Raw genomic sequence first — 27,985 nt, forward strand, 5'->3', positions numbered from 1 at the left:
AGGGAGACAGAGGACCGAAAAATCAGACTCTGCGAGAACCTCTGCATTGTGTTGGGTGCTGTCTGCAACTCTCCTTTCACTCATCGATTCCCCTGCTTTCACTTTTCTTCCCCTCTCTTTCACTCTATCAGCCCCCCCCCCACCCTTTATCTACACCCTCCCTCTCCCCCTGCGTCTAATTTTCAAAGCTCAGCACTCCCTGTCTGCATGTACTGTTGGCAAAGAGAGAGAGAGAGAGAGAGAGAGGGAGAGAGAGAGAGAGAGAGCAAGAAAGAAAAGAGGAGGAGCAGAGTTGTTAGTGCGCCACAGAAAATGTAAACCCCTCCCCACCCAACTGATGACAAGGAGGGTTTTTATTGAGTAGCCTCTCAGCCAATGAGTGCACAGTGCCGGGAAATACAGCACTGGAACTGCACCGGCTCCGATGCTTGAGCTGCTTTTTAGTGTTTTAGGACAATGTTAATGTGTGCGTCTGCTTCCTCTCTCCTCTCCTCCAACTGATTAACTCCTCGAGCCTAGACAACTCTTTTGCGCAAGTGTGTGTGTGTGTATGTGTGTGTGTGTGCTTGTGAGTGTGTGAGAGGGCTTTTTGGGAAGAGAGACCCCCAGGGGGAACTGGGACCTGCCAGCACCAGGGCTCTATAATGCCTTTTGAGAGTGGGATGAACCAAAACACAGATTTTTAAGAGTGCTATTTTTTCCATATCTGTTATTTACTCCCGCTCCTTGTTTAGGAGGCAGCACATCTCTCGTCAAGGTAAGCAGTGTTTTCCTCTCTGTCCAGGACAGTCAGCACCAGTGATTGGAGCTTTGCTCTGTGCCTGGTTGTCACAGAGGCACCTAGCCTCATTACAAAGATCCTGCCTGTATGTGGAAAAAGCACTGCCAAGAGAGAAAGAGAGACTAAATGGCTCAGGGGTAATTATAGCAGACAGTGTCATTTTGCCAACTGATTCTCATTTTAATGCAGACAGCACTGCAATAGCAGGGAGTCTTCCAGAGTGGAACTTTTACAGCATGCAAAAGTCCCATTCCTAGTGCGTAGCATCATAGAGTGCTGCAGTATTATATTACATAATAGTAACACAGGTGTGCGAGAGCAGAACTTGAGACAGGACTGCTTGGCATCCTACAGCGATCTAAACCACACGATGACAAACTGATTCAGCAATAAACACCAGTGTGCTTAGCACTTCATTTGCTTTTTTAATACATTTCATAGACAGAGAGCACATCATTTTCCTGGAAAAAAAAAAAGAGAAAATGTTGGCAAAGAAGTTGTTAGGCATCATTTGGTCATTTGCAGACATTTCTCTGACTGACATCCAGTGATGACTCCAGTTTTGATCCACTTCATTAGAGGAGATAGACAGAGTAGATGAAGGTAGAGGCATCGTTTTCTAGAGCGTGTCAGCTTTTAAGAAGAATGATGAGCTTCTGCTTACTGGTGTTCGGCAAATGCTCCGAGGGACTGCATGCAAAGTCAGATCTGCTGAGCCAGCAAGAATGAAGGGCCTGTGTAAGAGCCTGCAGAGCCCACTGTAGTGTAATGAAGTTGATGCGTTTTATTAGCGGTTAAACCAAGGTGCTTATATAAACATCCATTTCTACATTTTCTCTTAATGCTGTATGGAAATATTTCATTTAGATGCATATTGACTGTGATGGATACTACTTGCAAATAAATGTTTTATCCGCACACATTGAAATGTTCCGCATTACAGCCACTGATGGGCAGTGATTACCTTATACAACAGACCACAGTTTGGAATGCACTTTTCAGCTTCTTATCCATTAATAATGCATTCTCATTTTTTGGCCTCACATGCAGTTTCCTTATGGATATTTTTCCTCTATGTCTCTTTGTATTTTTGATATATCTGAAAGGCTGTCTTGAACGAGAGAGCAGATGAGGTGTATGAACAGCATGTATACTCCCATATGATGCAGTGTGGTGAACAGGTCAGGTGATGCAGTAGTTTGTCCGGTCCCCAGGGGTGTTATGAGTACATGACTGGGACACTCCTAACTGCGTGCCAAATGAGGACTTCCTTGTGGCACAGCAGAGGTGAATCAAGGGATGTGTAGCCGCAGTGTGTTTGCTGTTTGTATCCACACACACGAACACAAACACACACACACACACACACACATACGCAGCAGGAATTCATTCACCTTGGTGCAGTTTGTGCTGCAATATGTGTTTTTATAAGTCACAAGTGACAAGATTTATGGGAGCAATTACAGTGAATGGCAGCCAGTATAGTAAGATAGTAGGCTAAACATATTGTAGTATATGTCCATATTGGCTTCAAAAGATTGGCTTCAGTTTTACCTAAAACTAGACAGTGTGAGTGACCACAGAGCACAAAACTAAGATCTACAGCATGATATGGCTACGGTATAATAGCAACAATGAGGTGCTGGTGGCAAGAGGAAAACAAAGATGAAGACAAAGAAGACAAAGATAAAGATGAAGAAGAAGATGAAGATGAAGGTGAAGAGGAAAGTTATCCTAAAATATAACTGCGTCGTTCTTTTATGATTAAAACTGACCCCATGTGCTAAAATGGTGGACTCTGACCAACGCCCTCTGCATGCAAACTCTCCTCTCAGACGTCTGAAGTCGGGGTGCCTTGCTGAACTTAAAAGTACCTGCAAATGGGAGGATGCTATTACAGTCATGCAGACTGTCAATCTGGTGGTGAACCCATCCAATCTCTGAGTTAACTTTATAGGATGAGGCAGAAGTCTATATTTGGTAGAAGTCTAAATTTGCATATTCTGATGTGATTAGTTTTGGGCAGCTCAAAGATGATTTAGTATTTTGAAAGAAAATGACAAGCTGCTGTCTTCTGTTTGGTTCAGCGTCTCAGACAGACTAATGACTGAGGGTATGAATAGTATCAGTAATGGTCACAGAGAGGTCTTGCAGCAGGCAGGCAGTCTCAGCATCGCTGCTTGGCCTCTGGAGAGGTTTGCGTGCCTGAAGCACATCTGCTGCTTGATGGTTCATGAAATGGGACTGTGCACTATAACACTGTCGTGTCAGGTATATCCATGTCCATGGAGCACGACACAGCTATAGAAACCACTATTTGTTCATGTTTTTAGGATACTGCTTGTACTCTTAGAAGCTCCTCTTGAGGAGAGCCAGGCAGTAATGAAAAAGTAAGCTAAAACCTTCACAAGAAATATTGTGGAGCACATTGAAGCATGCCTGGATCATTTGATACTAGACACAAAAAATGCCTTTTTTAAGTATTTTGTGAGATGGTGTTATTGTCAGAAACCCCCATGTTGAGGGACATTTAGACAGCTATAGAGGACAATGATGTCACCCTTATTTTGTAGATAATGAAAGCTTGTACTTCCTTGTAATGGTGGCTGAACTGCTGCCTTCACTGGTATTGGATTGCATCCTCTGTCAGTTGACGGCCATTAACACAACTCTTCTCTGCCTGAAAATAGACTGTTAGTGTGGCAGCTGGACTCAAGCAGGGGGGAAGAAGAGTGTCAATACATGGCTCAGGTATTGTCTAGAAGATCTGCTTCTTTGTTGCTCCAATTATACTTTTAATCAACAAGTCACCTTAAGTCTATTCGTTTTCTCATACGGCTTAGCGACTCTTTGTATGGGCATTATGCAAAGTGACCTAGGAAAAATTGCAACAGAAACTCTTTCAACTTTTTTAGTCTCATAAGTATGTTGCTTATAACATATCAAAAGTCCTAAGAAATCCCAGTGGTGGAAAGTATTGAAAAATGCTGAAATAGGTGATGTCTCAATTTCCCATTGACACCCATGTTAAAACAATGATTTATGTAAACTAGGCAAAAAGTTCTGCACCGCTTTTTCAGTCTATAATTTCTCCCCTTTATTTATACCCAATAGTGTTGTATCTTATAGCGTTGTAAAGCATGATTCGTCCTCTTTCCAATGAGATACAACTTGTAAGGATCCTGCATTTCTGGAATGAGTGACACCGGTAATTGTGTGGGAAGCGACCAATTTTTTTTTTTTTACAAAATCCCCTGCAATATTTTTTCAGTTGATCATTTCTCCCATTAAACAATACCGATTGGTGTTGTCTTTTATACCGTTAGAAAGCCTGATTAGTCCCCTTTTCAATGAGAAATAAGTTGTAAGGATTGTCATGACCAACATGGCTAAACATGTCCCGCCCCCTTTTTGAGGGGAGCAAAATCCCATTCAGTGTGTTTTCAGTTGATCATTTCTCCTTCTCTTCTCTTTACATAAATCATTGTTTTAACATGGGTGTCAATGGGAAATTGAGACATCACCTATTTCAGCATTTTTCAATACTTTCCACCACTGGGATTTCTTAGGACTTTTGATATGTTATAAGCAACATACTTATGAGACTAAAAAAGTTGAAAGAGTTTCTGTTGCAATTTTTCCTAGGTTCACCCCCTTTTTGTCACAAAATGCCTATACAATCTGTGAATTTAAACATCTAGTCATTGGTTGTTATCCAATTATTCATGAGCTGTCAAGTTAACCTTGACTTCTAAGATACTAAAGGCAACAAATTCTGTACACGCTTAAGCAACTGATATTTGTGACAGACAGAAACAATCACAATTTGTTGAGAAGAAGTCAAAATAGAATCGGTATGGTCCTTTAATTCAGTGCTTTTCAATCTGAGGTTCCTTTGGGGGCTGGAGGACGGCCCAGAAAAATGGGGAATATTTTAATTTCACTTTTATTTTGCTATCTAGAAATTAGCCCAATGAGAAGATGGATAAGAGCGACTATTCTGTTCAAAGGTTTCACATTCTTCACTGTTAATGTGCCAATTAATGTGACAGTTATGGAATAACTGTCAGTGAAATCTGATCAGATGGGGATGACTGAGACCACATCTTATCAAACAGAGGTCCACAGCCTTACTTGTCTAGTCCAGTTGACTTGAGCTCAGCGTTTGCCCCCTTGGTGCGGTTGGTTTGGGCAGCGGCGAATGCAGCAGTTGCACTTCGTTATGGAACAAAACAACCATACTGAGAACCTGTTGAGGAGGTGGAAACATGAACCGACCTAAATCCCAGCTATAGTAAGCATTGTGTGTTTTGGGTTGAAGCAGCTCCCATAGCCTGGGATGATGTAATATGAGCTTGTAAAAAAGAAGCAGGTAGCAATGCAGGAGCAACATGAAACAAAGCCTAACATGGAGGCAACGAGGAGACACACTGTCTTCTCGGTATATGGCCCAAACAATCACAGCAGTAATGAACCAGTACCAAAGCTGCTGATGGTGCTCCATGCCCATGTTGGACATCTTATCGGCTAAGTGTCCTTGTACAATAAATCGAGAGAGGCAGAAAAAAACACCTTAAGAGAAAACCTTTCATTTCTCTTCTCCTCAACCTCATGATACTTGTCTGACCTTGTCACCAGTCATCTTTTTTTTTTTATATATATATATACATTTTGGTTCATTTGAGTTGATGAAACCAAACAGAACCAAATAAACAAGACAAATCAAGTCAGTTGAGGTCTGTCATCTACCGCACGCATCGCTGTAATGACTGACAAAACAAGTCCTCCAACCCAGACGACTGCAGAGGTGAATTATTCCAACCCTCTGACACGAGCCACAGGAGCTAAGTGGAGAAAATGTTAGGGTTAGGGTTAAGAAAAAAGTGATATTAGCAGATTAATGTTTAACAAAAACTGATGCGTGTGCAATTATGAGCAAGCTCCTAAGTAGCTAACATTCGCTGGTTAATGTTTGTTATGCACTGATTTTGTGCCTAGAGTACACTTGGTGGGCAGAAGGGGGGCCTCATAACAAAATTTGCTTAGGGCCCCAGTTTGGCCAGGGGAAGCTGTGATTGACTGATATGACCCAAGACAAAAAGACAATAGGTGTGGAAAATGACCCAGTACTTCATAAATAGTGTTATGGCGCATCAAGATTCAAAAGGTAACCCCGACCAAGGGAAATCAAAAAGCCTCAACATCAACAACAGCGGAACAACAGATGCTGCAACACATGCAGCTCAGGGAATCTGAGGCCTTGGAAACGGGTTGATACAGCCTCCAAAAACGAGCCAACAAGATTTGTTTCAGACCAATTCATTTTTAAGGATTTAAGCGTGAGGTGTTGAACACACCTGAAAAGGAAAGCAGTGGACCTGAAAAAGGAAATTGAGATCCTTTTCTGCAGGGTAACACAACCAATCACATGGTAGTTACTGGCAGATAGTAATATACTGGGAGGTAGTGAGCAAAGAATCTCACTGCTACAGCCAGCAAGCTTGTCAACACTGCAGAGTGTAAAGCCAATGCACAGTGCTTTCTTTTGCCTGTGTACACTTTGCACTGTGTACTGTGGCTGTACAGGCCTGTAATCTTGATTTGGAACCAAAAGCTGAACCACTTCTATAATGTGAACAAACTTAAAAGTAAATGGAAAATTCTCAAGCTCCCTGGACATTCATGATTCATGATCATCAAATAAAACCATTGGAATCCTTAAACTATGTTGCTCTGTTTACTAAAGAACTTTCTATTTGAGGCGCAGTGAGGATGGTGCATACAGCTGTGGTGACAATAACAGGCCAACCACTGCACTCAAACAAACACAAAGGTAGATCAATATTTTCAGGAGATCAATTTAGAGCACTTCAGGGGCAAATTAATACGTTTGATGAGTAGCAGATCGAGCCAAAACAATCACAACATCCCCCTGTTAGTTTGTGTGTGTGTGTGTGTGTGTGTGTGTGTGGTCTACCACCTTTGTAAATGCGTGACACATGAGTGTTTTCACATCTTAAGTACAGCATGTCCACAATTAACCCTATAAAGCCTGAACTATGAAAGAATTGGAAGAAAATTCCATTTTTTTGAAATTGAACCCTTTATTTAGTCCTATAACAAAATATATTTAAAAAAAAAAAAAAAAAAAAATATGTTATTACACGACCTTTCTGGTGTATGATATATGATATGTACTTGAAGTGCCAATGGTATGGTCCAGGGTGAACAGGGGAAGTGTTCAAAGGTATACAACAGTATTTTGGTCAAGTATTGATTAAACTGAAAACGAAAAACAGAATTGAAAATGTGTATCATATATGATACAAATGGCTTTATAGGGTTAACAGGAGTTTGCTCAGCAGTGCAGTGACATAAACAGTGTTAGGTAAACAGGTTCGATCAGCACTGGGACCACCCAAGTTAAAAACATATGTACCCGTGGTACTGTAAGATATTTAGGATAAAAACACTGAGCAAATGGCATCTGTCCCCCGAGTGGCCACCTTTGGAGATGAGAGTCCTCCTTCTGTTCTGCCTCACGCAGCTGAAAGATGCAGTCTCCACAAAGCTGATCACCATTAGGCATTACTGAATTGCCGAGGAAGTCATGCGGGAATCATTAATGGTTCCTGACAGTCGTAACTGCTATGTGGATTAACCACTGTACTGTAAAAGAGTAGCGTGTGTCTTTAGTGCTCTCTACTGGCGACAGACTGGTATTACTCATTCTGAGTCCTGCATTAGTGAGCCTCTTGAATGGGAGTTAACAATGATCCTAAAGCATTTATGAAGTGAATATACATGAAATCAGATCAGATTCATTCACCAGCTGATCACTTATGATAGTAGAACAAACAAGTATCCTGTTGACCTTTTAGCCTGTTTGTAGAGGAAGGCAGAATACAGGCCATTTGTGAGGATGTGCTGAGGAAGGCTTTTCTTAATGATGCCAATTTGTCTTCTCATGTCCCTGTAAGAAAGCCCTGATAGATCTGGACACGTGCTGGAGCAGAAAATGGAAGATGCCAAGACTGACACATGTGGTTCTTGTGCACAGTTTGGGCCTTTGCATTCGGGTTAGCGATGTTAGCATGAGGTCATCAGCATTCTTGCTCAAAAAACGTACTAATTCGCATTTTAAAGACGGAGTGACAGGAGGAAAACAAGAGCATGCTTCTTCATTAGCGAGGCTGGAGTGAAAGCTGACTGGAGATTGTTATAAGGTCAAGGGAAAAGAGGAGGAAATGTAGGGAGTGTGGTGCAAAAGGATCAGATAATTAGTTACTGAACTTGTGTCCCTATTGACTTCCCTTTTACACAGTACTACTCTGTCATGTTGCCCCAGATCTGCGGAGTGGGGCAGCCTACTCTTCTCTGGCGGGGTGATAAATTCTTTCCCTCTCTTTTTCTTCCCTCTGTATCTCTAAATGTCTCTCTCTCTCTCTCTTGCTCTCTCTCACTCTCTCTCTCTCTCTCCCTCCCTCCCTCTCGCACCCTCTCTGCACCAACATCCAGCTGTAGTCGGTCAAGCTATTTTCAGCATCAACAGGACAAAAAAATCCGTATGTGTGACGTGCATAGTTGTGTATGTGTGTGTGCATGTGCGTGAGTCTGTTAGAAAGCACTACGATGTGTATGACATAATCACGTGTGTGTGTGAATTTTTGTGGCGGCCAAAGTTGGGAGGGAAGACAGGAGAAAGACACAAGGTAAGAAAGAGTTCGTTTGACTGAGAGGCAGATGTCTGACTGGCCTAATTTGAGTGAGCGTCAGAGGAAAGGCACTGCAGAGGGGCACAGTCTCTTTGATGGAGACTTAGTGAGCCTTACAGACAGCACAAGTCCCTGCGAAACAGGAAGAACACCTGGACGTCCTACCTGGGTCCTATGTGCTTGTAGAAGGGCAGCCATCACTTAAACTTCAAGAACTATATATATTTTATTATGATTATTATTTCTGTGTTGAAAAATTGTGTGGTTCATGAAAGAATGAAAACAGTGCAGATCAGTAACTATAAAACTATATCAGAATTTATTGTGGTATAGCTGTACCTCTGTGTAAGGTGCATATGCTCCAAATAATGTACAAAATCAAAATTTCAGGCTGTTTAATTCCATTTTATTTTATTTTTTTTTTTTTAATTTTTATTTTTAGATGAGTTGCTTGCTCTTGTTGTATGACTTGCTTGAATTCCTGATGCGCTGTAACTTTCCATTAGCTAAGGGAAAGAGTTGTGGGCGTCATAGCCACAGTAGTTTGTTACATGCCCTTAAGCTAATATAAAGTGAATGGCATTGCAGGAGAAATGTAGAAGGAAGACAGTGTGCAGTTAATTCCATTTGTTATTAGTTTTGCCCCTGTGACCATGATTGTTTTCCACTCTTAGTATTTCATTATATAAGCAAAGTGGAAGGTAATATAGGACATAACTGTTTACAAATGCCAGAAATGCTAGACATCAGTTGACTGGTTGAGGAATATGAGCATGAAACTTACTGACAAGATGTCTATAAAAAGAGCTACGTTTTCATGGTATATTTAATTGAAAACACTTGAAAACAAAGTATAAATTAAGTATAAATAAGTAATTTGCTTTCCATCAGCTATACACTCAACTCCATGATGTGTTTGCTTGGTTTACCTCAGTAACCTGCTTAATTGAGGGTTAAATGAGGGTTTAGCTCAGCGGGAGTTGTTTTTTTCTTTCTTTCTTTTTTCTACAAACCGTGAGCCTGTGTACAGGCCTTTGAGACACTGGCAGAGACTAGGAGCACTAAATAAACCTGAACCTAACCAATTGTTTTCACAGGAGCCATTTGGACATGAAACACAGCAGGTGAACACAGGTGTTACTAATAACATTAATGAACGTTGTGTTCCAGTCAGGTCTGCCAGAGTCAGGCTCCTGCTGTTGTTCATGTTAGCTCACTGGAAAAGTGCTGGTAACCTTTATTCAGGGCCGGCTTTTGGCATAGGCGGTATAGGCAATTGCCTAGGGCGCCATCTGCTGGAGGGGCGCCGGTAGCGGCCAGAGGGGTGTTAGCATCAGTGGTTTGTTTGGCGGGTTTTTGTCGGCGTCCGGGGAGGAGTCGGGGGTTAAGGCATGGAAGGGCGCAAGGGAGTAATTTTGTCTAGAGCGCCAACACTGCCTTTATTGGTATCATTAGAAACACCTGTGTTAACTGCCATTTCACGTAAAAAGTAGCTGCTCTAAAAGATCTTGAATCTTGAGTCAATCGGTTGAGTGACCAATGTTGAGTCCGGGGCAAGTCCCCATTAACCACGTCCCAGTCCGAGTCACCAATGTTGAGTCCAAGGCAAGTCGCCCTTACTCATGTCCAAGTCCAAGTTGAGTCACCAGGGTTGAGTCCAGGTCCAGTCTCCATTACCTGTGCCTGAGCCCAAGTCACCTGTCCATCTGAGCCCAGAGCCGCTCTCTTTGTTGTTAGCTGATGTTTACATCTTTTGCGATGGACTTAGCTTGATCGTGGAGGTTATTTGAATCAGTCATCTCTTCATTTTAAACATTTAGAGAATTTCGTCAGTTTTGTGATAATTGTACCTAACATTAACATAACTGCTGATGAAGCTCTGTGTTTGCGTCCAAAGCTAACTAGCTTTTCACATCAGCTCTCTTACATCTCTGGATGCATCTTTGACAGATGTCTCTTAAGATGTGACGTTGTCCCCATCTTTTCTTTAATTTTTCATGCACAGATAGAGCGTCTTGCTGAGCTCTTAGTTGAATCTATCATAAAATCCGTAGAGGCAAAGTGCACCACTCAGGGATTTTCCGTCTTCTGCAGCATCTTTGCATGCTGCACGCTGCGAGCAGGCGGGAGGAAGCTGAACAAACTGAAGCTTGTAATGCAGCATGAAGTAAAACACCATGAGAGGCATGAGCGTCATTTCCACCGCCTCATTTAGAAAGTCAAGTACGTCTCTGCCAAGAAGACTCACGCAGAAAAAAAAAAAAAAGAAAACAGAGTGTTTGAGTCAACTACAGCCAAAGGTAGCTAATGCACCAGTTTGATTGCGAGTCATAAGTCCAAGTCGAGTCACGACTGAAAAAAGGGTCCGAGTCCGACTCGAGTCTGAGTCCCGGACTCAAGAACAAGTCTGTCTTGTTGACATTGCCTGAGTTATCAAATGACACCAATGCTGGTAACCAGGTACTGAGTTAGCGCCCCATCCACCCAACACACACACAAACCCCTCCAGTGTGCATACACACATGCACACACACTTTGTCACCTTTCTGACCCACTGCTGCTTGCAAGACAGTCAACACAGCTTCCAGCATCCAAAGCCAACTGCAACCATATGGTGCTTTTTGTTTACTGTTGTCCACACTGCAGTGATGACTGTGTGTGTGTGTGTGTGTGTGTGTGTTAGAGAGAAAGCGAGACAGTGGAAGGAGGTAGAGAGGGGGATAGAGGTATAGCAGGATATTTTAAAAATAAGGATGGAAGGAAAGTAAGAGAGGTACTAGAGAAAGAGTGTGAGCAGCTGATTGTTGGACAGACTGCCTTCTAGCTTCATATTTCTTCGTTAAACCCCTGCATTGCAGCACTCCCTGCAGGAGCTGAGAGGGTGCAGTCGTTTCTACATCCTCTTCGCTGCCTCAGAGGAGAGAAATCACATTGGCCAAAACGTCCCGTCACAACTCAGCACCACCACACATTAGCACCAGCTGTTCTTCAGCAGGCCTTCATTATCTCCGGCTTTGATAGTGGCTGTGTTGTTATTATCGCCGTCCGGGCTCAGCACACAGTCCCCAGGCCTGACTCTCCCTGTGTGCAGTTCAAACAAAGAGCCTGACTGCTACATGGAGCTCTTTTTTTTCATTCACAGATGCACAGAGAGAATGAGGGGGGCAGAGAGAGCAGAGGTATCCCATAATGCATTGGGAATCCAGGGGAACCAATCGGAGGCTCCTGCTGCACCGTCACCGTCTCAGTTAATGCTCCAGCTGCATTGTGACCTTGCACTGAAGTGTGTCAGACACCAAAAAGCTGCTGTGTGAGGGAGCAGGGGAGGAACCTGCCAAATCTGGTGCATAGCAGTAGCTGCTGGGTCAATCTGGTGACCAGGTCCACGTGAAAGTCAATGAAACAGAAAGTATAAAAATGTGATGGCTTATCCCAATGAATAAACTTATAACAGCAACGCATGCAACTGCCAATTTAAACACTACAACTTTATGCATGCATAATAATTTGCAGCTGTGCGGGATTTTTGAGAAATTTGCTGCTGGCAAATGTAGATATTGATCAATTATTGATCCTTCCTGTTGAAGGTCATTCAGGTGATACTGCACTGGCGGTGGTTAGGAGCAGAGCGGTCAGGCCCGTTCTCCCTCTGTGCTCACAGTCGCATCCCATTGATGCAGCAAGAACACTTTTAGCTTTTTGGTTTTTTAACTCATCAGTCACAACACAGCATCAGATGTGTGTTGAAAGATTTTCTAATTCAATGAATTATGAGTTATGAGAGGGAAAGTGTAAATCCAATTCCCCCTGGAATGATATGACAATTAGTATCATATCAGATAATTGACATTTTACAGCAGAAGGCAGTGCTGGCCTGGTTTGGCTCTCTGCCATAAGCTTTCCGCCACTCAGCTACCGCCTTTAAACTATTTACAATTTATTTCACATTTTAGTTGTTATTTGCTTGCTAAGTTGGCCGTGATATGAATCTACTTTGTGTAATAAACCAGTTTTCAAATTGGTTTATCTGGTATTGCAATATTAAAGTGAGTGCTGCCTTACTTAGCCCAAAATGCCACTAGATAATTATTAACTGTGATATATTTCAAGTAATGCTGGGCTGAGGCTGCCTGAGGGAGTGGGTGAGTTTGGAGGTTGCATGTTTCCATGACAGCAAATATCCCCTCTGCTTCAGTGCCTTTGTGCATGACCAGCTCTGGAGGAGCTGCCTTGACCTGTGACCTCCCTAGGGCTAAGCGTGGTTCAGGCCCAGTACAGCCTCCATCTTAAAAAGAAAATTCCGTCCTAAAACACTTTAAATGTTGTTTAAAAGCAGTACTTGCTTACTTCCATTGTGTTTCTGGTGCCATTTTGTTGTTTTAGGGTGCAACTCAGTTTTTCCATTTGTAAAGATGCCATAGATGATGCACACCAGTGTGGCTACAGTGTAGCTTAATGTTGGATTTCCCCCTGTATGTTTGTTTAACATTGATGCAAATCAGTGAGTCCACAAAAAAGCTCATTTATTTTTAGGGGCTGACACTGAAACCTGGTGGCTGACATCGCTGTTTTAGATTGTTGATAACTGTTTCCTTTTTAACTGCTATTGTGGCTGTACTGAGAAAACCTCTCAGTGATGTAACTGGATTCACTTTTGATGAGTAACCCACAGAGTAACCAAATAACACAATGAAACGGCACCAGAGATACAATCTAAACTGCCAATCCAAGGTTTTTAATAGTGTTTTAGACTGAAATTTTCCCCTTACATTTCCCCTCCATTAACGTGATAATCTCTCATCTGAGCTTGTTAGTTGATGGTAAGGACACAGAACTCAGTGTTTGGGAATCATAGATATTAAGAAAACTAGGTTCCAATAATAATTTTGAACATTATGTTTTATTCAAGTGGGAAGCCCCTTTTTTCTTTGTGAAGACAATTGGAAAGCAGATGGAGACAGAGGAGAGGGAAAGCTCTGGGGGTGTTTGGTCCTACAGCAGCAGGGGAACACATGTGGCTCCAGAGGCATTTGATCAAACAACAAAACTAAGTCTGGGCATAATTTGCAGTTCAATGGCATAAGAAAAAAAACAAAACAAATACTGACCCTGTGATGCAGCAACTTTCAGTGAGATGCCTGCCCCCCTCTGGCAGAAGGTGATCATTGCAGTGTTTAATGAAGTGAGTGGAGCGGGCCCACACCGGCTCCTGACAGCTGCTAGCTGAACGCACAAAGGTATTTCCCCAAGGAGCCCAAGGAGGGACAGTGGGTTTGAAGAGAGACCAGGGAATGGAGATTGAATTCTGGTATGGAATGGGCCTAAATATGAGGCAATATCAATGAGGGACCTTTTTTATACATTCATACATTCAAACTTTAAAATAGCATTTTCTCATATTTCTCTGTCATCAACATGACTTTCAAATGGGGGTGCTTAATGAAATCGGTTTCATTAAGCGAGGCACCTTGCCAAAAGGTAAAACAGAAAGATGATTGACACATTTGAAACCATTTAAGCTCACAGTATGAACTTTTACTGCTTATGAGTCACATTCAGTATGTTAATCTCTCCATATGCGCAGATCTAAGTCACAGTCACACATTTAGGTATATCATTTGTGTCATGATGTCATGATGGTGGTTTTTTATGTTGTAATTTGAGAAGATCTGTTGACATCCTATCATCACTGACCCGTCTACTCTGGGATGAGTGGGCAGGCAAGTTTATCTCATCAGTCTCCAGTGTTGTTCATTCTGAATGGGTCTGTCAAGTGACTAGGGAGGATCTTTCTCCAGACTGATAGATCACAGTTATATAATGCAGCATCGCAAAGCATTCCCTGAAATGAATGGGTGGGATCCCATCAATTGTATCAGCATAGTGCTCTACCAATTGGAGTTGACTTGGTAAAGTCAGTGCACCCTGAAGTGTTTGCAAGGCGTCCTCCTCTCTTGCATGTTTGCTGCTACCTCAGCCACCTCTCTCCCCACCTCGCTGTTCTCCATCCCTGTCCGTGCAAACAGTGGCTTTACTCAGTGCCGCACAGAGCCCCGAAGCTTTTTGCATATTGATCTTTTACGATTGCCCTCCGATGCTAGACCAAAGAGTGGCATGCTGCATTCAGCTGTGTGAGCAGCATCACAAATGAGGTTGGACTGAGAGATTGGGGGAAAGAGGGAAAGAGACACGGTGTGCATGAGTAGATTGAGGGAGAGACAGCGAGGGAGAAGGGAATTGAGAGAGGGAGGTGTACGATGGGAGGGTGGAAAATGGGGGGAGATGGTGTGCATAGGAGGAGGAGGGGGGGTGTAGTGCTGCAGTGGAGAGAAGTGAGAGGAGACTGCAGTCTCTGCTTATGGGAGAGCTCAGACTATGTTACCACAGCACTGAACAACTATAGCCCAAACAGTTATTGATGTTGGATGGCCACCCTGCAAGGGGGGATACTACATTTGACTGGTAAGTTTTGCTTTTTCACCTTATGTCCTGTTGGTATTCCTGTGCAGATTAAGGAACAGAAAATGTAATATCAGTATAACTAGAACACGCAACTCGAGGATGGCTATCCTAGATGGACTTCAATAGGCACTGGACTCTGGTTAGCCTCAGCCTGGGTAACAACTTAAGTCTTCATACACATTATGCAGTGTTTGAAAATCCTTGTGCATCAGTATGGTGTAGATGCCTCAGAGCCTTAATGGACTTGTGGCTGATCTGATTGATGCCGGCCGGCGCTGAACTGCAGAAATCTAAAGGCAGATAAGTGCTGAGTGCTAATGGAGCAGAGGTAAACAGCACATGGACGCGTTCTGCTGAATTTCCATTCAGCCTCTCTCCTCATCGCTACTCAATGCATATGCTAAGTTAGAGAAGTTGGTGTGATAACTTATTCCCGAAGGGGAGGGAATTCAATCAGGGAGGGTACGTGTGTGTAATAGCTTTTCTTCACCAGAAATCTGAATTTAATAGGATTGCAGGTATGCTTCATCAGTGGTTATGAGCTAAGCAGAATACACCTGTCTGATGTTTTCTTGTGGGGAAAAAGAACTGCAGAGAAATTGTGATAAAGCAATCATCAATAATCTCTTGGGATTTTGCAGCTAAAAGTTTAATCATCATCATCATGCATCATAGCTGGAGACGGAGCGGGGCAGGTATTCATATCGTGTCCATGCCAACCCCGCTGTCAGTGACGTGAGACTGGCCTTGAGCCAGCTGGTTACTGGATTGGCCGGTCATCCTGGTTATAGAGGCGTTGTGGCTGATTCTGGATAACTGATAGACACTATCAGGATTGCTTAGCAACAATGATCTGCTGGCCTACAGTGGGTATGCCTATATGTGAGTAGCATGCAATGCAACACAAATCTTACGGAGAGTTTAGTTGGCAAAACAAATGAGGGAATTTGAGCACATTTAAGCCCACAGAATACATATGCTGGGAATGTAATACTTATTGAATTGCGGCCCGTGGGTCGATGCAGATGAGGTTACATTGTGATTGCTTTTATGTTCACGGACAGTGAACTACGCTAATGAAATCCATGTTCACTTTAAGGTAATGATTCTGTGTAACAAGTGAAATGACTGCAATCCCCACATGTACTGACTGAAATATCCAAATCTCAGTATTTTGCCAGCATTGCTTTGTAATTGCAGAGACAACTCATTCTCACAACAATGGCCCCACAGTCAGAGATTCACTGTATATTTTTCTGTCTTGACACATGTAATTCAGGTTAAGCTGTGTGTGTGTGTGTGTGTGTGTGTGTGTGTGTGTGTGTGTGTGTGTGTGTGTGTGTATTTGTGTGTGAGCAGCAGTGAAACCCTGCACTCAGTTGTCACCCTTGCTTATTTAGATGGTGGATAGAAATTGCCTGTCTCTCAAACTGAGACAGATTGTTTCTTTTTCAGTGCTTTTAGAAGGAGATGAAAATCCTGTGGAAATCTTACAGTGTTTGCACACATATATACAAGCTTACACATGCAAACTTCCAGGCTCCGTACACATAATTTATCTTGTCTTTATCTTGCTTCATGAGCATTTTTTTTTTTTAATTCTAAGCTCACCTGTGCCTCTTGCAGCAGAAGTGCTTTACAACATTAACAGTAATGGTACATTTATGATAACTGTGTGGTAAGAAATAAGAAATGCACCTTGTTGGAAATCTATTAATTTAATAGCTTCTTCTGTTATTGATTGTCACCGTTTTGTTGCTTCTGCAGATATGAGCACATTGTTGTAATTTACTTAGGAGATTTCTTGCTTCTGGAGAAAAGAAACCATAGAGGCAATAGAGATACAGAGCAAGCTGATGGTCATAGGGCAACAATTTTCCAATTATTCCTATAGCATTATGTTGAGTGGGTGGGTGGATTAAAAACACAAAAGCAGTATCCATTACAATGTTGTTAAGTACTGCAAATTATCTTGAAACAACTGGATTTCATTTTCAAATAGGTCTATGTGAGGCCTGAGCCACCTAGACACTGATAAGATGTGTATTGCACAAATTCTCCAAGTCACCAGTCTAGTGTCACTTTCAGTTTCTGTAAAATGCATCATGCTGCAAGAAATAAGGTGCTTGCCGATTAGCATCCAAAATATTGCACTGTTGCCTAGTGCTCGAAATATCCCTATTAAAGTAATTGCTGTCTAATTCTAGGGATCTGATAAATGGCCACAAGCAGAATTAATTCTCTTTTGCAGATAGTGATGGCTCGATTGTGATTTAATCCAACCAGAATTTGGATTATAGTCATCAAATGCCTCCAGTTACCTGCAGCATACAGTTTTTTGTTTTACCAATGCACGGCAGGCTTCATTTGGTCTACAGCATGCGCAACTCCACCATCAGCTGTAAATGCTAATTACATGCTGGTGTCATTCATGCTGATGCAAAAAGCAGACTGAGAATAAATAATATAATACTCACTTGTGCCTGAGAGGTAAATTGATTTTGTCAGCTGTTTGCGGTGTATTGAATTTCCAGAGAATGGAGAGCAGGGCCGTTCTGCAGAGTTTCTTGTTATCTCAGTCTCTGATTGTGGTCACATTGATTTGATTAGCAGTCTGTACATTTTTAGGAGCACGGCTCATCAATTACAATTTAAAATACACAGTTATAGTTAAAATATAGCTATTATAGTAGATATTTTGATATAATACATTTGTACAAATGATTATGTTGCAGTGAAATGCCAATTCCAAATAAACCTAATGACTTCCTACCTGTACAAATCTACACAGAATGCATCAGAAATGAATGCATAGCTACAAAAATCTTGTTGTCTCATCCCACAGGCAATAAAATCTGCCTGTGGGATGAGACAGTGCCATTTGTCTCTAATGTCAAATGTCATTTTATTGATAGCAGTGGTCTGTCCCACCTTGTTCTGCCTTGTTTTAACAATAATATTTAGAACATATTTATTTCAGAAAAAAAAAATCTCAAACAAGTGAAACTGAAATGGAAACAACTAGTGTCATCTCACCCTGCTGGCATATTTTTTCACTTGTTTTTTTTTTTTTTTTTTTTTTTAAATCAGTCTTTTAACATTAATATATGTGTCTAAAGGACTTGTTAAGATGGAGATTATTATTTTTTTTTTTTCTTTTTGCATTGATATAGACATGACATAGACATGAAGGATCATTTTGCAATACTCGTGAAATGTTTCACATTTTGGTTGTGCAACCTCTGTCTTCCGATATCATTTATGGCAGACTGAATAATTTTAGATTATGTGATAGTCCCATTAGGATTTAGCCCATATAAACCAGGTTTATTCACAAGGATTTCATTCAGGTCTGGAAGATCGTTCGCTTCAGAGGGGATAAATAATCACCCCAAGTTCTGCTCATTCTTCACAGACACTGTAAAGTCTAACATCATCAGCATAATGGATGTGTTTTGTCTCTCTTTTGATGGAGGGCTGTCATATCCTGAGACAATTCTCCATTGAGAAATTGGGATTGTTTTCATCATTGATTTGTTTAATCCTTCAATGCAATGTGTTGATTATTATGTCTCACTCTCTTTCTTTCTTTGTTGATCTATTTATCTATTTATCTATTTAGCTATCACTCTCAGAGCCAAACGGCTTCCTTGACATTAATGGGCTCTTGCAGTACAGTATCTCATTTCTCAAACAAATGGCATATGTTTTTTTTTTCTCAAGTACCGAGTAGTAATAAAGTATAAATAAGTAATAAAAGATCTATTCTGTATTGGAGATGAACATTTTAAAAAATCTGATATCTTTCTGGTTAATAAGTTGGTCCATATATCAGTTTGGCAGCCTTTCCCATAAGACCACTCAGCCAGGACACACAGTACAACTGTACTAAGGCAGTGGACAGGCTGAAACTTAGTGCTTAGTCACCATGGACGGCCTTGATTTTCTTACTCAGCAATCCATTCATAATCAGGTATTAAATTCTCTTTCAGCTGAAATGAATTTCAATTTTGATACCCTCATAAACTATATTGTGTTTACCTTTCAGTAATATATAATAGCACAAATCCTTAGATGACATGAGCGAGACAAAGTCCAATCTGAGAAGTGTTTTTCCGTATTGTTTTCATACACACTGCCATAATTCACGTATTCTATGGGGTAAAGACATCTCATCAGTGAGTTCAGGACCACACCCTGCACACTACACTTGTTTCATATTGCTTATTTCATATTCCACTATCCCCCTCTGTGTCTCAGGGACGCTGTGCCTAGTCTTTGACAATGAAGTTTAACTTGTTTAAGAAGAAGCCAGAGGCAATGGTGGCTGCAGAGCCCACGGGTGCCACCACTGCGACCATGGCCCCTGCCCCGGCCGTCGTCTCCACTGCTGTGGCAGACACCTCCGGCTCCAACAACACCGAGATCAACAAGAATGATATGTTTGAAGAAATCAAGAGCAAGTTCTTGAATGAAATTGATAAAATTCCATGTAAGTTGCAACAATAATCCACAGACCCAAACTAAGCATGCTGAGAGTTGTCATGTTGTTCTTATCTGACATGTGTTAATATTTTCTTGTGAGCTTCACTAAAGTCAGAGTTCCACCTCAGCTTTCTCTTTGTTGTTTTTGAAATGGCAGTGCCTCCATGGGCCCTGATTGCCATTGCTGTCGTGGCCGCCTTGCTCATCCTTACCTGCTGCTTCTGCATAATCAAGAAGTGCTGCTGTAAGAAGAAGAAGAACAAGAAAGGAAAGAAGGGCAAGGATGGCTTCAACATGAAGAACATGCAGGGTGGCGAGGTATGACGCCTCGTGCTTCGTGCATGTTCACCACAGTCAAACTCAGGGTAACACTCTAGATTTTCTAGGGGTCAGTGATCTCCATAATGTTCTCTCTTTTCTCTTCCATAATGCTACCTTCTAATGGGATGTTTTGACCTCATTTATTTGAGCAATAAGTTGAAGTTTTTCTCATGATTGTCCTTGAATATGCCATTTATTACTGAGTTATTATTCATTTTAAGGTGTCCGTTGCTAACCACCTATGATCTTTTATCAGCAGCTCTTAGGCCAGACTTTGGAGAACACAAGGAGAGCTTCCTTCCCCTCCATTTATTTGATGTTGTTGTTGTGGTCGTTTAAAAAGTGTGACGTATCCCATTGTGGTCACCGGTGAAAAATGATACGCATTGTTATGGGGAGGCTGGGAATAATGAGTGCCGTGAAGCGGAAAGTTGCCTTTGAGATGTCGCAAGTGCAAAAAGCCGCATTCTTCTGCTGAAAGATGATAGATGCAGACATACGGCCCACAGACCTATTGGAAAATTTGGGGAAAGACAGTGATTAATCTGAGACTTAATCAGCTGGCATCACGACATACTGTAGATTGCCCTGTGCACCAGTGACGGTTAATTAAACAATCAATTATTTGTATTCTCGATGTGAATTACCGTCCCGGACTGGAAGTGAGACAGGGTTATTCTGTGAAACCCCAAACGAGCATGTCATTTCTCATCATAATTGTGGTGGTGGTGGTGGTGATGTTGTTGACTGCCTCTCTTTTGTAGCGTGTTTGGTGCTAGTGTCTTGTGAGTTGAATCTCTTCCTCTCTCTGCTCTCCTCCTTTTTCGCTTTGTGTCTGTCTTGTGTGTGCCTCGTGTTTCTTGACTGTGGTGGACCCTGCTCTAACGGTAGGTGGATAGCTCACACTGATGCTCTCTGGCCCCCTGGGCGGAGGGGGGTTTCATGGAATGAAAGTCGTAGCTTCCTTGGCTTTTTTTCCCAACCTTTTTTTTTGTTTTGTTATGACAGCTTGAGAATGTAACAATGGAAAGCTATGATGTGCTCCATAAACCCAGAGAGGAGAGTCTAACCATCTAACGCATTGTTCCTGGGACAATGTAACTAGAACTCACACCAATATGGAAAGTATTGGACTCAGAAATGATATGCAAGACATGTTTAACACTATTAATCTATGCATGTGATAAAGGGCATGGTTGGTTGTTTGGGAGACATGGAAGCGGTGATGGTAAAACTGCATGAAAAAGAAATACTTGCAAATCTATCCTTTTTTCTTGCACCAAAATACCTGTAATACTCAAGGAGGAGTTAGACAGAGGAGACAACCTGGATGGCCTGAAATGCAGTAACATAAGCTTGTGCAAACATTTCAAAGTCAAGGTTTCCTTGGCAATCATTCTTTTATTCTACCTTCAATAATAAGAGAAATATTATTCAAATAGCTGGCTGTGCCCTTTAATCCTGACCATTTATTGTAATAATGGTGAGCTGAATAGAGTGACATTTTTTGGTGGCACATAAATTTAGTGGTGATCCACGGCACTCAGGCCCCTATTTTGAAATAAATAGTTTTGGATATACTGAAATCCACATTGTATAGGGTAAACACAAACTATAATCCTATTAAAAACCATAGTCAGACTAGTAGAAGATTATTTGAAAGCCTTCTCCTTGCCCTGAATATTATGTCTTATTTGCCTTATCATTCTATTTGCATTGGCCTTGGCTGTTGTGAGCTAGTTCCTTGGGGGAATCTTGGTGACATAAAATAAAAGACCTTGAAAATCAGCCTTTTGATTAATGAGAGAACAGTGCTGATTTCATTGGGAAAAAAATTGTATTTATCTCCCCTTGTGGTGGAACTAGCATGCAATGCCTCCACTGACTCTGGCTGACTTTCACTGTAATGCACAAGCAGAAAGCATGTCAAAGGAACTGCCCAAATGACTGAGAAGATGAGAGGTGTGCAATACAAAAAAAAAAAAAAATGTATACACTAATGTGTCACCAGTAGAGATTTTTCACTTTATAACTGGTCAGTCCCTGATTGAATTATAAAGCAACTTTTAAATAGCATCAGGTGCTGTACAGGTAAGCAGTAACCAAAACATGTGGCTCCCACATAAACTCCTGGAGGTCCAGTGTCTGTGGCATGCTGTGGTGGGGCACCCTCTGTGCTGAGCCCTGAGCCCTGACCTTTGATTCTGTGTATGTTTTGTCACCTTGCCACCACAGAAACACCAGGACGATGATGATGACGAGGGAGAGACAGGGCTGACGGAAGAGGAGAAAGAGGAAGAGGAGAAAGAGGAAGAGAAACTGGGGAAGCTGCAATATTCTATAGATTATGACTTTGAGAATACAAAGGTCTGTGGTTGTCACTTGTAAAATGCATTACCAAGAGTCCCCTTTTTGACTTTAGCAATGTTTAAGAAATTATGAATGAAATGTTATTTTTACCTTTGCTCTGTCAGCAAACCCATATGGAATGCTCCAAATGATGATGCAAACCCAGTTGATGATTTTCATTGGATGGAACTCCAAATGCAGTCTAATGCAGATTTTATACTATGGTGTTTTTTTTTTTTTTTAGATTTGATCCTTAAAGGACCATACCAGCGATTTTGCATGTTTAGTGTAATATCTACACAATGTATGCTCTTCGTGTTTCTGCTAATCTTTTCCCAAAGCAAGCAGTTTTATTTTAGAATTGCAATATTATTTTTCCTCCCTTTTATGCAGTCATTCGTTTCCATTCATTCTGCTACGATATGAAAAATATGAACTTTCAAAGACTTCAAACTTCACTGCTTTACACAGTGAATTATCAGTGAATTATTATTATCGACAACTTTCTTAACCACAAAAGCAGTGCATTATAAGGTGGGTGTTTCAATCAAAAATCCAAATTTGAAAATCAAGGGATTTTTATTATATACTACGAAATCTTTCAGTTCCCCTGCATGATTTGCAAAATGGTTTATTGCAAACTAAAATGTGAATAAAAACTGGCCAAACATTTAAAATCACTGGTATGGTCTATTAAATAGCTGCTTTGCAATACATTTCAGCAGAACAGGAGACTGATTGTTTGAGAGACCTCTCGCTTTATCGCAGCAAAGCTGAAGAGACCAGATAGGCCAAGTCATGTAGCCTAATAAATGATTTTGCAATAATTATGGACTTGGGGAGAGAAAATGTATCTCTCAAATATTCAGTAACTTTATCATAATTACTGTAGCGCTTCTGCAGCATATGGCAGCAGTGGTACTCTATGACATACTGTAGATTAATGAGGCTACAGAGAGCTGAATCCTTCAAGAGGAAGTCCTTTACCGAGCCTACATAAAGTAGTCCGGAATAAGTTTCACTTCATGGTAGTCCATTTTTTTTTTTTTTTTTTTTACAAGTTCAGAGTCAAGCATAATGTTCTCCAGTGTAGAAAGTAATGGTGTTAAGAAGTTATCTCTCTGTGACACCTGCGTGACATTACAGAAAACCCACTGGCATTTGGTATCTCTCCAGTGAAAATGTGCGGAGACACATCTTTGTCACGCAAAGGGTTTGTCGTGATTGATCGAGAGGCTTAAGCTGCCAGGTGATATTATGCAACCAGTCTGTGGCTTTTCGTCTGCAGCAGCCATTCTGACACAGATGAATAAGCGTTTAAATGTTGCATTTTCGCCTGATAAAATTCTGTCTCCACTGCGTCCAACCCCCCCCTCCCTCACACCCCGCCTGCTCCTCCACCACAGCTCACAATTGGCATCCTTCAAGCTGCAGACCTTATCTCCATGGATTCAGGTGGAACCTCTGACCCTTACGTCAAGGTCCTTCTCCTGCCTGACAAAAAGAAGAAGTTTGACACCAAAGTCCACAAGAAAACACTGAACCCTGTCTTCAATGAGTCATTTGTATTCAAGGTAAGTCTCTTAACCTTGTATGTCTTTGTCTGATACAATATGTCTGCAATTATAGAATTCCTTGCATTGAACCTGACATACATAACTGTGCAAAGACAGACAGATGGAGACTTAAATGTCATTGAACAGGTTTGTGTTTCTATAAAAAAAAATTGTTTAGCATCACCAGTGGTTCACACAAATAATTAACCCGATTTCTGCATGTCCCTCCTAGTGTATAAACACAAAGGGACTGTGCCTTCTATGCCTTATCAGCTTTCTCTGGATACTCGATACTCTCTGGCCTATGTAGGCTACAAACTGCTCTCTCCTGTCCTAGCTAATAAGGCCCGTGGAGACTTGAGAAGTGGCTCTGGGTCAGACTGGAAGCTCTGCCTGTCTGCAAGTTTTCACCAGGAAAACAAAGACTATTTTAAAGAACACCCCGGCCTGCTCTTTCCCGAGCAGAGCCGGAGGAATGTTCATTGCCATGTTCAGTGTTGGGTGGCCAGGTTTATTTGAGTTACTTCTCAGTTTACTTACTTCTTTTCCTAAATGAAAGGCTTTTATCAATGCCGCATGTCTAGACAGGGTGTCTACAGGGGGATGTTGGGGTATAAACAAGGCCCTGTGTCTAGTCTGGTAATTAGCAGTTTTTCAGTGCAGCAGAGCATAATGCACTATTTCTTGTTAGATGTTTCCAGCAAAATCAGATTTTAAACACTTTGTATATAGGACAAGAAAAATGGTAATTTTGTAAGTTAATTGGTGTGCTTTAAATGCATAGTATCTCTATTCGTCTCATATTAGGTACTTTTTTTTCCTCAAATAATGTATATTTAGCTCTAACAATTATTATTATTATTATTATTATTATTATTATTATTATTATTATCATTAAATACTGGTATATCAGTATAAGTCTGCATTCTATGAGGAAAGACTGCCATCATTACTCATCTGTTTTTTGACTGTTTGATTATTACAATTTTATGGTGTGAAATTCCATCATCAGTAATAAAATGCCTTGACTTTGTATGTGTCGATCAGGTCCCCTATGAGGAACTAGGGGGGAAGACACTGGTGATGTCTGTTTATGACTACGACCGATTTTCCAAACATGACATCATCGGGGAGGTGAAGCTGCCCATGAACACCATCGACCTGGGACAGCCCATCGAGGAATGGAGGGATCTGGAGAGTGCAGAGAAGGAGGAGGTGCTGTTAACCTTTAAAAAGAAAGAAACCTAACAATGTTTGCCAAAACTGTATTATATAGTGCAAAATGCTCAAGTAATCGCCCAAAATTACTTTACTTTCTAAGTATCGTCAATATTCAGGCATTAACGAATGCATATATGTCAACAATGCTGTCACAGGATCTCACATTCAGTGCAAAACAAAGCCTTGGTGCTGAGCATCATGTCCATTTCTATCTCTTCTCTTTCTCTCCTTTTCGTCTTCTCTCAGCCTGAGAAGCTCGGAGACATCTGCATCTCCCTTCGTTATGTGCCCACTGCCGGCAAACTCACTGTCTGCATCCTAGAGGCAAAGAACCTGAAGAAGATGGATGCCTGTGGACTGTCTGGTAGAGAAACATCATAATCAATTCACAGTTGCAATTTTATGGCCTTGTTGGAATTTCAAGGCGTGACATTCCACTTTATTTGCTTTTGTGGCCCCTCCTGACTGTTGGGGACAATGTGCCTTTTGTGTTTGGTCATAGTACGATGCTGAATTAATGTTATTATTCAAACGATGACATTTTTAAAAAACGATTTGTTAGTGATCCTGCCGCTGTCCTTTGCAGATCCTTATGTAAAGATCCAGCTGCTGCAGGGAGGGAAGCGTCTGAAGAAAAAGAAGACTACAGTGAAGAAGAACACCCTGAACCCGTACTACAATGAGTCCTTCAGCTTTGAAATCCCTCTGGAACAGATGCAGGTACGGCTCAATACACAAGACTTTGATGTAACATATGCATACCCTATGTGGATTATACATAGTGGATATTGAATATTGGATATACAGCTGTGGTTAAGGCACGGATCCTTGCTTCTCTCCTTTAGGACAGTTTTTCAAAGTTATTAATGTTCTTGTTTTGAGAGGATGTGATGTCTTAATAATAACACACACATTACCAATTCTCTCTTGTGCTCCACTCAGAAAATCCTGGTGGCCGTCACAGTGTTTGATTATGACAAGATTGGTAAGAACGATGCCATCGGGAAGATCTTTGTGGGAAGCAAGGCGACTGGCTTAGGTCTGAAGCACTGGTCTGACATGCTGGCCAACCCGCGCCGCCCCATTGCCCAGTGGCATGCACTGCAACAGGAGGAGGATATCGATGGCCAGCTCGCAGCTCTGGCTGCAAAGAAGTAACTTGCTTCACCAACCAACTAATGTACTAACTCAGATATCCAACCCGCACTCCTACACTGCATGAAACCCATGACTTATACATGACGAGCAGTCATGACTACTTCAGACATGAGCAGCAAAAAAGAGAAATCTTGAAATATCAGCTTATTCACAGCTAAGTAAAAAAACAAAAAACAAAAACATAAATAACACTTTTTACGCACCACCACATGTCACACATTAGTGTACGCTGAGAAGAATGAGACTGACTAATTGAACACTTGGTTCATGAATGATAGACTTTGAGTCTTTGTTTCATTTGGAGATACTTTTAGAAACAGATTCTTCGGGTGCTGACACTCAATGAAAGGCTCAGTGGAGACCTGAAATAAAGCTTTGTTTAGTTTATAGAGCATTATGCATGCTTTACTTATCTCCAAACTGCTCTGCATAAACTGTGCCCAATATTGTATCTTGCTAATAATAAGTGTGCTATAACTTGCAGTAGAAAGCACTGTAGTATTGGGCTATTTCTTGCATAGAGTCTGTTTAGGTCTGTTTAAGTCTATTAATGCAAAAACATTTAATTGAGAATGAATGGGGTCAAAAGAGTGCAGCAATCCATTTTGCAATGTGTTTTTAAGAGCAATGTGCAGAAATGGTTGTCTTCTTTTTATCAGCTCACATCTGAGAAGGAGATACATAGTATATGGCAGGGATGACATAGCTGTCTGATTTTTGTGGTTTGTTTTCTGTCACCATTAACTGTTTATTCCATGATGCCATGAGGGCATCCCTATGCATTTAGGTTCAGCACACATTTCTGTGTTTTCCAAATAGACCCACTGTAAGGCAGGAAATACAAGGGTGCCTTGCCTGTTCTGACACTTTGCGAAATACAGTGGGCTCAGAGTTCAGAGTTTTTAGAAGGGGAACTTTTTACTGGGTTAATCTCATGCAGAAGTAGTGTGCAACACTGTGAATGTGCCATCTGGAATCTGTCTTGAGCTTTGTTTGACCACTTGGATGTAAAACCTTACTTGCCCACAAAGTAAGGCTGATGGAAGGCTTACAGTACCAATGTTCAAAACTATAATGACTATGCTTTTGTTGAACTTTGCTGTTGCGCCTTGAAAATAGTGCCATCTAACACATTTGTTTTGTTTTGATATCCATTAAAATTCATTGTGAGACCAATGATATACTTTACTGAAGATTGTATATTTCAATACGTTAAATAATACAGTATTTCCTGAAGAAACTATATCATGGGGATTTCTGTCAAAGATTTCATTGTTTTTAACAGAGAATTGCATTGAATTTGAAATGTAGCTGCACTTTCTAAAGGAGTGAGGATTCAAGTCACCATGCAGGTTGGTATAATCTGAACATGGCTGGTACTATGAATTCTTGTGGACCATCAAACGTATTGTACAGTATGCATATCCAGAGCCATTTGCTTGAAACCAAATGGAGTTGCAAAATCAAGCATGTATCATGCTTCACGGTATAGCTCATGTCGTTTGGATTGCTCACTATTCATTCATTTGCCACTAGCTGTGTATACCTGAAGCCAAAGTACTGCAACATGGTGATATGACTTCATTACAGACACACTGCATTAGTGTGATGTGCAGAGGTTTGTAGTCTGTTGTCACTAGAGGTGAAAGTGATGACAATGAAGGGAGATGAACAGCAGCATACTAATTAGTCCATTCGCAGTACTTTTGCCTCTCTCTCTCTCTTTCTCTCTCTCTCTCTCTTTCTCTCTGTCTCTCTTCCTATTGTTAACATTATGCATTGCGCAAATTTGTTAATACAGCATGTATCTATAAAGTTATGTAAATAGTCGCATGTTTTAAAGAGGAACCATTATTAAATTGTGTATGTGTGTTTGTGTTCTATGTCATTTTGATAATAAAACGAAAGAAAGAAAGTATGCACTGACTGCAAAGTGT

At 41.2% G+C, this 27,985-nt stretch overlaps 1 protein-coding gene across 2 annotated transcripts; it reads left to right on the plus strand.

The window, feature by feature from the left end:
* Positions 1 to 421: 421 nt before the first annotated feature.
* Positions 422 to 27,966, plus strand: syt2b (synaptotagmin IIb). 2 transcript variants are annotated; one of them, XM_030052609.1, is made up of 9 exons: positions 422 to 757; positions 19,219 to 19,450; positions 19,601 to 19,761; positions 22,000 to 22,131; positions 23,520 to 23,687; positions 24,717 to 24,884; positions 25,137 to 25,254; positions 25,477 to 25,610; positions 25,833 to 27,966. In XM_030052609.1, exons 2-9 carry the CDS (start codon positions 19,243 to 19,245, stop codon positions 26,046 to 26,048), a joined length of 1,305 nt encoding a protein of 434 aa, XP_029908469.1. In that variant the 5' UTR covers positions 422 to 757; positions 19,219 to 19,242; the 3' UTR covers positions 26,049 to 27,966. The 2 variants fall into 2 exon arrangements, with proteins under 2 accessions (XP_029908469.1, XP_029908470.1); XM_030052610.1 differs by having other exon boundaries at positions 22,009 to 22,131.
* Positions 27,967 to 27,985: the final 19 nt, after the last annotated feature.

The sequence above is a fragment of the Myripristis murdjan genome, chromosome 5 (assembly GCF_902150065.1).
Source record: "Myripristis murdjan chromosome 5, fMyrMur1.1, whole genome shotgun sequence".
Classification (NCBI taxonomy): domain Eukaryota; kingdom Metazoa; phylum Chordata; class Actinopteri; order Holocentriformes; family Holocentridae; genus Myripristis; species Myripristis murdjan.